This window comes from Cetorhinus maximus, chromosome 10 (genome assembly GCF_964194155.1).
Source record: "Cetorhinus maximus chromosome 10, sCetMax3.hap1.1, whole genome shotgun sequence".
Classification (NCBI taxonomy): Eukaryota; Metazoa; Chordata; class Chondrichthyes; order Lamniformes; family Cetorhinidae; genus Cetorhinus; species Cetorhinus maximus.
The window spans coordinates 18477188-18489216 of NC_135888.1; the positions used below are offsets into that span (position 1 = coordinate 18477188).

Consider the following 12029-nt stretch of genomic DNA (forward strand, 5'->3'; position numbering starts at 1 on the left):
CCATTCTTTAATATTCCCAGTTGCATCTAAACATTCTCCAGCTTTTCCTGTTTGAGAGCTGTCAGACATTCCCACCTTTGCCCAGATTCATTCTTTGTGCAAGTCAAGTCCAGTGTACAAGTTGTCTTCTGTTGGCTGGGTGTACTGAGGCACTGCAGGATGCTTACAGCAATTGGAGGAGTGACTTCAGGAGAGAAAAACTGATTAGAAAAAAATATATATATGCTGATATCATAGAATTGTAGTGTGAGACAGCACAAAAGGAGCCCATTCAGCCCATTGTGCTATGCTAGCTCATTGAACAACCCATAACCAGTTAGCCTGCTCCCATGTTCTCCCTGAAATTCTTTTTCCTTTCAGGCGTTTATCGAACGCCCTTTGGAAAGCTACTATTGAATCTGTTTCCGCCACCCTTTCGGGTAGTGGGCTTCAGGTGCACTCACTGCATTCAAAGAAGACATTCCCTTCCTCTCCCCCTCTTTGGCTCTTGTACCAAGAATCTGAAAGCTTCTCAGAGTTACCCACATGTTTGTGTTGGTTGGCCCTGTGACAACTGAAGAAAGTCAATGATGGGGAATGGCGAGAATAGGGCACCAAATTCTGATCAACCAACATGGCTCCCACCCCCGGCAGCAGTTCAAATGATGAAGCTGATTGCTGCTCTTTTTAACCACATTTTCCATGGTTCACAGCTCGCAAGTGCAAAATCTCCCATCGCAGGTTTGTCCCGACAGAGTCATTTCTGCCGGGGTCCAGAGTTTCTGGGGGGGGTACCAGTTAGGGATGGTGCATTGTGATGCACGTGCTCTAGCCCACGTGTCTGCAACCTGTGGCTCCAGTGGATCTCGTATGCAGCTCCCAGCCTTTTCCCAGTTGGATCGTGTTAATGTGAAAAAATTAAGTCAAGATAAGTGAGAGCCGTGTTTAATTGTGGGGCCGATAAAGCTAACAACCATGCTATACCTCATGGTCCCAAATGACTATTGGAACAAAAAATGTCATCCTGCTCTAAATAAACCTGCTCAAGTGGTTTAGGTACATGATTGATAAGAGGAACAAGTTTTATAAGTTGCAAATTTTGTTGTTTCTAACGTAGCTGAGGCGACAAATGATTCTGAATGTGCGATCGGGAGCTTTATTAATCAGGAGCATCAATGGCTGAAAAATTACCTTAATTCAAGGCATTTTAAGTTGAAGTTTATTTTAAAGATGACTACTGACAAAATTATAGTTAGAAAAGGTAACAAAAAAGAAGTGCTAATTCAGAAATAAAAACAAAATGCTAGAAAAACTCAGCTGGTCTGGCAGCATCAGTGAAAAGAGAAACCGAGTTAACGTTTGGAGTTGAGTGAGAGTCATCGTCAGTTGAAGGTGCTGCCAGACCTGCTGCGTTTTTCCAGCTCATTGTTGTCATTTCAGATTTCCAACATCTGTAGCATTTTGCGATAATTCAGAATTCGATCTATTTTAATTTTGATTTTTTTTTTTCTATTGATATATAAATTCAATACACGTATTTTATTTATTATATGCAAATTATGCGTTCTACCAGACACTTGGCAATTTGCCAAATACTTGTTTTAGGAACGCAGAATTTTTGTTTTGCGATAGTTTTCCAATAGTTTTTATTTCAGGTAAATGTGTTTAAAAAAGCTCGTCGGGTAAAAATGATAGCTGATCCTGCTTCTAGCCTGTCATCTCTTATTCCAGCGCTGTGGTGTCTTTGTTACACAATGTGCTGCATTCACAATATCCAGGCTCAGTGACTGTCCTTTTGCTCTCCAGGTCATGTTGCTGATAGACATTGAGTTATCCTACATGAACACAAACCATGAGGATTTCATTGGGTTTGCCAAGTAAGTGAATACTTAATCCACACCCTGCATAAATCGTAGCCATGAGCAGGACTGTTCCCTATATTCTGATTGAGCATTTGGCAAAAAGGAATTCAAGTTGAGGCTTCCCCACTGGTTAAGTGGGTGAAATGGGTCAACCAAGTGCAGCATCCTTAGCCATAGCAGTGGAGGAGGCTGTAGTTTCAATTGCTGGTCTGTGCTGATTTAGCTTATCTCTGCCCTTCAGTGCTCAGAGGTAGCAGGCCTGAGGTTGGCAAGGGTTGGGTTTTATCATTTATCTCCATACCTCTGCATAATAGAGGAGAAAAAGCAGCCATTATCCCTGGTCTTGCTATCTATCTGGAAACACGTGTGTGTATGCTTGTGTGTATATTCACATGTGCATATGTGTACGATTGCATGTGTTCAGACTGAATTGTGACGCCCTCGTGGTTAAACAGCTCACTGACAGCCCTCTAGCAAGGCTTGCTCACGAGGAATGGCCAATTATATCAGAGGGGCTTGTGAGGGAGTCTTGCCCACTATGAATCAGCTCCTTCAGGGGAAGGGAGACCTTATTGGTAGGTGATTAGAAGCCAATTAACTGCATTTTAAGGTCATTGACCTGCATTAGAGGTGTGACTCTCTCACCCCTCAGCAGGTTGTGTGAACATTCAGTGGATTCTTTCTTTCTTTAATTCTTTCACTGCTGAAGATCTCTTTATTGCAATATTCCTCTATCTGTTTTACAGTGCACAACCGAGGAGCAGTCAAATGAGCAAGAAGAAGGCTGCCAGCAATCAGGTATTCGATGGGTAACCGGGAGCAACTGGTTATTTAGGATTCAGTCAGGCTATTGTGTGTGATTGGACGGAAGGCTAAAGTGGAGCCTTTGATCTGCCCTTTAAGCGTGTCCCTGAAGGACTGATGCAGATTTTCACTGTGGTCTCTTAGCCTTTACTGTGGCCTGAAATGGGGCAGATCTTGGATCGCACGCCATTTACTCACACGCACTGCCCTTGCGTGGACTATCATACATATCAACAATAATATTTAAAGATGAAATGGTTTTTCAGTGGATCAGTGGGTATCTACTTACCCCCTGAATGAAGTACTGGGTCACGCAGCCTAGCAGGGGTCCCTGGTTCAATGCCTGGTCTTTGGAAGCATTGTGCAAGTAAAATAGGCCCAAGCAGCCTGATGCTTTTCTGACCTGAATGACACCATCAACGCACACAGAAACGGTGAACTTCATAAGGTGCGGGCCCAAAGTGTTTCTCTTTAGAGGTTTCTCCATGAGCAGAATACATTCCCCTGCTGATGGCTTATACGCAGGTGGATGTAAAATTCTGCAGATGGCCTTCCCGCCCTCCCCGACCTCACTGCAATTTTGCGGTAGGATGGGCAAGGCCTAGGCTGCCCCACCCCCACCCTTGCCCCAGTCGAGGCCCTGAAGTGGACAATTCATGACCACTTAAGGGCCATTTCCTGCCCAGCCTCAATTTTCAGGCTGTCAGGAGGAGTTCAGGGGCAGGGGGAAGCCCAAAAAATGACTCTGCTCAGGCCTTGAGCAGGAAGTGGGGTGGGGGGGCTCTATCAATAGCCTACTTCATTATCGGGTGCCCCCCCTCACAAGGTCTGGCCCCTGTGGGTGTTCCCTCCTGTGGTCCTCTGTCCCAACATCCCCACCCCTCTCTGCCCACCCCTCCAGGTTTCACTTGCCCTTGTCACCCTGAGACCCCCACACTTAACCTAGTCCTGGACTCCTGGGACTTGGACTCTGGGGATTGCTTGCAGTCCCATGCCTGTCCACCGCAGCTTCTGGCGCTGCTGGGACTAGAGAACTACCGGCCAATCAGATTGTCAGTCAGCTCTCGGAGGCGGGACTTCCTCCCGAGTGAGGCAGAAGTCCCATCTCCAGTCCATCAACACTTGTTGGAGTGTTAAATGGCTGCGTGGCACCCAGCAGCAGTGGAGATGCATTCGCCGTCCACCCCTCAGATGGTGGGAAGGGAAATCCCACCATCCTAAAAATCCTGGCCCATGAGATGGCATTTAAAAAAAAAAAAAATCTCAATTTTCTCCCCATGTCTGGAATGCAATGGTACATTGGCTGGGATGCGATGTGGGTGAATTTTGTTAGCCAACCATTACACTGCGCTGCCAATATCTAAATGGAAGTCAATGGCAGTGAATATTGGGTGAGGCTGATAATGGGAGATTGATGTGGTTCTGCCTATTTTGCACCCCAATTTAACCGCTGCTGTCTCATTTGTCACAGTTTCATGAGAGACCAGCTCTCTCTCCAGTACTTCACCCAAGTCATTGGTCTTCACCTGTGAGCCTGGATGGTAGGGGATTGATACAGTCAATGTGGCAGTGGGGTGGGGATGGCGGGGTGCTGGGGAATCACGCTCACTCCCCGGAAAGTATTTGGAAGGAAGAGCCTTGGCTGGTTTATCTGTTCTGTAGCCCAGGAGACACTGAGACCACTGAATTAAGGAAAGGTTGAACACCTGGGCCTTCTGTAGTCTGCACGTTTCCACACTGGATGGGTATGCTCAAGAATTTGATCAGCCATGATCCTATTGAATTCCGAAGCAGTCTTAGGGGGTCATCTGGCCTACTCCTGCCCCCTATCTCTTACATCCCTATTTGGCCATCTCAGAACCTCTTGATGTTTTCAGTTACAGGCATAAAATTTAGGGATGAGTACAAGGGTCTCGTGATTCCTGGTTGCCCCAGCTTGCTACTGGTGCTGCCTTTGTCTCTGTCTGCCTGTCCTGCCTTTGGCTGGGCTGCAAAATATTCTCCAGAGTATATAGTGGAAGGTCAATTTTAGCACTGCTGAATGCTGAACAGGGGATTTGGTCAGGTTAGAGTGTGTGGTGGGGAGGGGGTGGAACCTCCAGAACGAGGCCCTGATCAGTCTACCTGAAAACGGTAACCAAAACCTCTTAATTCTGTGAAGATGAAGTGTGGTGTCCTCTGCAAATCGTGAGGAGTCTGGCAAGCAAAGATTGTTCCTACCTCCAAATCTTGGAAGAAGAAATGCAACGAATTCTACAGCCTACCTTCCCCTTTAAAAGCTTTATTCAACTGCGCTGGTCATACTTTTGGCTGCTTTTTATGCAGTTTTCATTTTTATTTTCTCATCCAGGTAATGTTTGTGATAATGAAGCTCATTCAAGCAAGATATTTTAAAGAAAAATGTCATTTATATCAGTATAAACAGAAAACATATTGGCGCACATTCAAATCAGTAAATTTGAACCAAAATGTCGCTCAAATTTTTGAAATTCTGGAAATGTTCCTTCATGAACTAATGAAATCTCAGAAATTTTTAATCGTTAACGTTTTTCACCAAGTTTTTTTTTCCCCAGATCTCCATTCTTTAATAAGAACATTGATTGCAAAACATTTCTTGCACAGTTTACTTCCCAAACCTACAGCAGTTTTTAAATCACTGCCTTAAAACGGCCATTGGTTGTGGTGGCTTGAATGAGCTCCAAGATTAGGTGTGTTGTATTTGCTGTAAGTGGATTGTATTGTAAGCAAAACAAAAACAGAAACAGAAATACCTGGAAAAACTCAGCAGGTCTGGCAGCATCGGCGGAGAAGAGCACAGTTGACGTTTCGAGTCCTCATGACCCTTCAACAGAACAGAGTAAAAATAGGAAAGGGGTGAAATATAAGCTGGTTTAAGGGTGGGGGGGGTTGTTGGGGCTCTTCTCCACCGATGCTGCCAGACCTGCTGAGTTTTTCCAGGTATCTCTGTTTCTGTTTTTGTTTTGGATTTCCAGCATCCGCAGTTTTTTGCTTTTATCACTGTATTGTAAGCAAATGCCATCCATTATACTAGTGTGATAATCAGGCTCATTTATATTCTCCCTTTCTTTATTGAACCTCCCTCCTCTTGCCACTCCTCTGCTTGGCTTCTTTACATCTGCTATGGTTACTCTGTGAAGGATGAAATTATGGTGAGTATATCGTTGCTGTGGAAACGCAGGTTAAGTGTTGGAGCTACATCTGGGTGGGCTGGACATTTCCAAATTTGAGATTTGAGCGAGAATGTGGAGATGCCTCCACTTGTGCTCTTTTTGGTAGGTGCATTACCGTGCTGGGAGTGCCTGAATGAAGAATCCATCGCCACTCCCTGCCCCCACCTCCATTGCCTTATATTACCGATTTCAGTTGGCGCCTTCCACTTCGCACAACTGCGTAAGTGGGAGCAGGATGTTATAAAGGGACGAGGATGTTAAATAAGTGGGTCTATGGCAGTTGGAGTTAATTGTGCGAACATGTGAGGTGGATCTGAGAAAGGCAAATTGGAATTCAGCAAGAGACCAGGAACAAAGACTTAGAGCCGGAATTCTCCAGCCCCTCCCACCGTCCGGATCTTCCGGTCCCGCCAAAGTCAGTGGACTTTTGAATGGCGTGCCGCAATTTCCGACCCCACACCCCACCCACTCCGACAGGGCCGGAAAGTTCCACCCTAGGTGTCCATGGACGTAAATCACTAAAAGCTGAATCACACAAGTCTTTAAAGTGGCTAATGTTGTACTGGCCATTGTCTCAAGTTGGTTGGAATAGAAAAGTGAGGAAGTGATGCTTCAGTTCGACAGAGCCTTGGCGAGGCCCCACAGAAATCACACCATTCACTCTTGGGCATTGAACTGCAGAAAAACATATTGGTCAAGGAGGCAGGATAGAGCAAATTCACCGGAATGATATTGGTGCTTAAAAAGGTTGAATTACAGGACAGTTTGGCATAAATTTGGTTTGTATTCCTTAAGCTTAGCAGGTTGAATCCAGGCATTCAACAGGGAATTGGATTATTATCTGAAAAGGAAGAATGTGCAGTGTTATTGGGAGAAGGTTGGGGAACGGCATTAGGTGCATTGCTCAGAGAGCCAGCGCAGACATGATGGGCTCAATGGCCTCCTTCCGTGCTGTGTCCATCCTGAGGTTGATCTAATCAAGATTCTTATAATGATAAAGGAATTTGAAAGGGTAGGTTCAGGAGAACTATGGCTCCTGACTGGGGAAGTCCAGGTCAAGAGGGCACGACCTTAAAAATTGGAGCTGGGCCATTTAGGAGTGAAATCGGGAACCACTATTTTACACAAAAGGCAGTGAGATGCTGGAACACACTCAATAGGCTCTGAATTCTGGGGGTCAATTGGAATTTTCAAGACACCAATTGCTAGAGTTTTGTCAGGGAAAGATATCAAGCGATATGGAGTTGAGATACAGATCAACCACGATCGAACTGACTGGTGGAGTAGGTTTGAGGGCTTGAATAGCCTCCTCCTGATCCTGTTCTTGGAAAAGCAAGATAGGATTGGATGAAGAAGACCGACTGTCCATTTGATCTGACGGTGCAGAACACCAACCTTGGTACCTTCCCGTCACATTACTGAGTTATTTCTTAAATATTGCTGAAAAGAGAGACATGTTGCCGAAGCTTTTTGTCTTGTGCGCATCAGGACAAAAGCAAGAATGCCAAATTTCAAATGATCACAATTTATACTTCTAGTTGTTTGGTAGTACAAAACTTGAGTATTGCTGAAAAAAGACATTTTGTCGAAGTTTTTCATCTTGCACTCATCAGGACAATCGCAAGAATATCAATGTCAGGGGAAGCAACAGCTTTATACTGTATGCAAGCGTAAATGAGCCACATTACAAGATCGACTGATTGTCTTAAATTTATTGTTAATGTAGCTATTAGCACACTGTCATGAAAATATAATAATTTTCATAATATTGTGATTTATTGTAAAAGTGGGTTAATAGTGGTTTTGATAGTTTCTCGGTGTGTATGTGTGTGAGAGATTTAATTGAATTGGAGACAGCTGGCCTGGAGGCTTTGAGTCATCAAAAAGAAGCTAGGTTTGAAATGCTAAATACGTAAACGTGACTGAAGTTTTAGAATGTGAGGAAAATTTGCATTTACAGATAAATTAGGTTGTTTGAATTTCAAAGAGATGGTAGGAGGTTACACTTAGTCAGAAGAAGCTAAGCCAAATAGCGTGTTTATTATTTTTCCCAAAGGTTACTGATAATATGAGCACTATGAAAGATTTATATTATGAGAAAGGTAAAGTTACATAGACGTATTGGGGGACAATGGAATTTGCATTAAAAAGGGAGAAACATGTATAAAGGAGATGAGGCTATGTGCCAGAGGAGATCTAACACAAGTGTGAAAAGCCTCCATCCTCTGTGCAGCAAGTTGCTGTCTATAAGAACCAAAGCCAAGAAAACTCACTTTGAATTCTACTGTCCAGGGTATTGTGTAACTTTGTTTAAATCTATTTATTTTTTCCTGTTGTCTTAACGGAGGTGTAACTGGGAGCCAGATTAATTAAGAGTTTAAGAGTTTTTATAGTAGTAAGTTGTAGACCTATGTATGCACTTGAAATCTTTTCTTTTGTTAATAAATGTTTAATTTAGTTTTCTAAAAACCTCTGAAATCTTGGTAGTCTTATTACTTCTGAATTCAGGGCACGTGCCTCGAAAAAAAATACAAATTACAAAGCAGTTGTGACCACGTGATCAAGTTTCTCTCATGGATTTGATCAACCTGGCATACATCACCTGCCACATCATAACACACACGCACCCATTTTGATTGATCGAGGCATTGCCGTGGAGAAAGCAGAGCTAACTTGCCAACCAATCAATACCTATTCTCCTGCAGTATAAATTGTTCTCATCATTTGAAATTTGGCATTCTTGCGTTTGTCCTGTTGAGTGCAAAATGAAAAAGTTCAGCAACTTTTCTCTCTTTTCAACAGTATTCAAGTTCTGGTCTACTAAATGACTGTTCATTTCTTAAGTGCAAGATGGAGGGTGAAGCTATCTGTAAAGCTCTGAAGAATGAGTCCACCAGTATTGGGATAAGATGTTGTCTTTCTCCATGTCATTTTGAGTTAATTAGCTGTGGCTCCATCAGTGAAGACGCTCCTTACTAAGCGGGGACCCTCCGTGACACAGTTGTGTCTCTCTTCCGTCCTACCACCTCCCACACAGTAGCATAAGCCAACTCATTTATATCACCAACTTATCCTGAGGAAATAAAAAGGAGATTGATTGCCCTTCTCTTATGGATTTTTACTATTTGGTGATGCTGGCAAGCGAGTGGCAACCAATACATATTTTGATTGAACTGTGGAGTTTCCCTTTAACCGAATGCTGCGCCCCTACCTTTTCCCGATCAGGAAGAGCTGGTGGGTTGCAACGTTGACCCTTGTTTCTGTTCCTGATGGAACCCAGATGTACATTTGCTTGACTGTGCGTTTTGTGTGTTTGGTGATGTAGCTCGAGCTGATAGTCTATGGCTTTTGACTCTCTGTCCCGTTGCATGCCGCTGTTCTTTTATTTTTTTGTTTCTCTATCCTCCCTTCGTTTTAGCTTTAGCCTTTCACAAGTTCGACTGTTGAAACCGCCACCCCCACCCCCAACCCCCGTCCCCCTTGATGCCTTGTGTTTCCATGGGGAGTGGGTTTGTGTGTTTTTGTTTAAGGTTCCAGTACTGAGCTGAAGTTTATAGTTTTAATGTAAACCTAAATGGCTGAGTTGGTGGGGGGGCGTAATTGGCCCATCTTCAAAAAAAATAAAAAGTTGTTGATCCTCTGTGATTTGCAGCTCGAGCTCTTGTGACTCCCACTGGAAAAGGCGGTGAAAACACAGATTCCGGGGCGGGTGGGGGGGTGGGAGCAGGGCCTCTATACTTCACTGACAGGATGTCATTCATTCATCAGTCCACGTGCCTCTGCAATTTGTCTTATTCCATTTGGATATTTGGAATTCCCGTCTTTTTCTGTTGGTGTGAACCTGAGCACTATCCTGTAAAGTGCAGTCCTTCACAGGCCTTTCGTTCTCTGCGTTTCCTGCAATCGTGGCACTACCACCAAGTCACCACTTGCTGGAAAAGCATTGTCTTCTTTCGAGTGCAAAACCTTTTTTCAAATTTTGGCCACTGTCCCAGCAAACACGAGAGGCCCACTTCTCCCTGCACTTCCCCCTCGAAACAGAAACATGAATGGGAAGGGAATCCCAGGGGGAATATTTTCTGTTCCAAACTCCCGCTCACCTATCAGACGCGTGCAGCCCTTTTAGTAATACGTAGGGTGCGAATTTGAGGGATGGAAGTTAATTCCGAGGAATGGGAGGGATGATGATTAGAAACTGCTCAAGTTCCACTCTCGTATTTGATCATGGCATCAAAAACCCTCAAATAGATTCTAACCTTTTTAATCAACTGTCTGTTTTCTATGTATAGAAGCCACTGTAATTTTTTGCCTATAAATCTGCTGTAACACGCATTGATTTACATTAGACGGCGTGTGTGAATCCAAGCTATACGTTATATGTGGGGGATTATCGTTATTAGCCTGCTTTCCCGGTGCTAATTCTTCCTCATATTTCTTCCAGGTAATCAGGAAGGGCTGGCTCACCATCAACAACATTGGCATCATGAAAGGAGGGGCCAAAGAGTACTGGTTTGTGCTGACAGCTGAGAATCTTTCCTGGTACAAGGATGATGAGGTCAGTTCTTCATTCTCTTCCTTCTTTTAAATGTGTTGCTGGTAGGGATGAGCAAAGTTATTTTACTTTCAAGTTGAGAAACCTAGGAGACGGTGTGGGTGGGTCGGGGCAGTGCAAAGGACCACGTGGAGGACCTCACCAAGGCTGGAAGGTATAGGGGAGATGGTGAGGCAGGTCAGGAAGTAGTGGTTAAGTGATGCCAAGCCCTAAGGGTTTTAAAAGTCTGTAGCTTGGCAGGAAGGACTGATGGAAGTGCTACATTTGGAGAAAGATTGAGGTGTAATGCAGCGAGTCTCACACTAAGTCCTGTTCTCCCGTCATCCATGTGCTTGCTGGCCATTGGCTCCTCGTCAAGCAATGGTCTTGATTCTGATCCTTGTTTTCTAATTGCTCTGTGGCCTCACCCCTCTCTACCTCTGTAACTTCCTCCAGCCGTACAACCCCCCGAGATATCTGTGCCGCTCTAATTCTAGCCTCTTGAGCATTCCCAATTGTAATCGCCCCACCATTGGTGGCCATGTCTTCAGTTGTCTTGGCCTTCAACTCTGGAATTCCCTCTCCACAATCTCAGGCCCCTACTTCACTTTCCTCCTTTCAGACACTCCTTAAAACCTATCTCTTTGACCAAGCTTTTGGTCATCTGATCTAACACCCCCTTATATTTTGTATTATAATGCTCCTGTGAAGTGTTTTGAGATGGTTTATTATGTTAAAAGGTGCTACATAAATATAAGTTGTTGTCTTGATTTTGCCAGTGGAGATGCTAAGAAGAGGGGTGGGGGGGGGCGCATAAAGAGTGAAAGTGAACTTGAGGAGAAATTCAGAGATATGGAGGCTGTGAGAGGGAGAGAGTGCGGAGTCTTGAGGTTAGAGATCGAGGGCTGGTCTAACACCAACATTTTTCCCTCATCCTGTCCAGACGTGTGAAAGCAGTGCAGGAAGTAGCAGATGGAGAGATTTATACTTTACAGGGAGTTGAAGGGACCAAGGGGAGACCAAGCTTTTTAGAGGCAGTTCAACAAGGAGCTCATTTACATCCATTACTAAATATGTGCTGTGCTATTACATATTGACTTCTTATGCCGAGTCTCTGAGGCTCCATATGATATTCCAACATCATTCACAGTTCAGGCCCAAGTTGAACCCCTTCCATTGCCAACCTGCCAAAAGCTGAAATACTCTCCAACAAAACTGCTGAAGCAAAAATTATTCAAAATATGGACATAGGAGATAAAGAGTTCCACTGAACATATGACAGAGGCTTGTTGTAGCTTAAGCTGGGGGTATAAGACCATAAGACATAGGAGCAGAAATTAGGCCATTCGGCCCATCGAGTCTGCTCCACCATTCAATCATGGCTGATTATTTTCTCAACCCCATTCTCCCACCTTCTCCCCGTAACCTTTGATCCCTTTACCAGTCAAGAACCTATCTAGCTCGGTCTTAAAGACACTCAATGACCTGGCCTCCACAGCCCTCTGTGGCAATGAATTCCATAGATTCACCACTTTCTGGCTAAAGAAGTTTCTCCTCATCTCTGTTCTAAAAGGTTTTCCCTTTACTCTGAGGCTGTGCCCTCGGGTCCTAGACTCTCCTACTAATGGAGACATCTTCCCCACGTCCACTTTATCCAGGCCT

The 12029-nt window shown here is 44.3% G+C and overlaps 1 protein-coding gene across 4 annotated transcripts in view; it reads left to right on the forward strand.

Moving 5' to 3' along the window:
• The window catches only part of dnm1b (dynamin 1b), a 250550-nt gene that overhangs the window by 124285 nt on the left and 114236 nt on the right, over nucleotides 1-12029 (forward strand). For all 4 annotated transcript variants that reach the window (XM_078550078.1, XM_078550074.1, XM_078550075.1 and 1 more), the window contains exons 12-14: nucleotides 1786-1856; nucleotides 2588-2639; nucleotides 10278-10391. In XM_078550078.1, the coding sequence (XP_078406204.1) occupies nucleotides 1786-1856; nucleotides 2588-2639; nucleotides 10278-10391 (237 nt within the window). The remainder of the gene's footprint in view (nucleotides 1-1785; nucleotides 1857-2587; nucleotides 2640-10277; nucleotides 10392-12029) is intronic.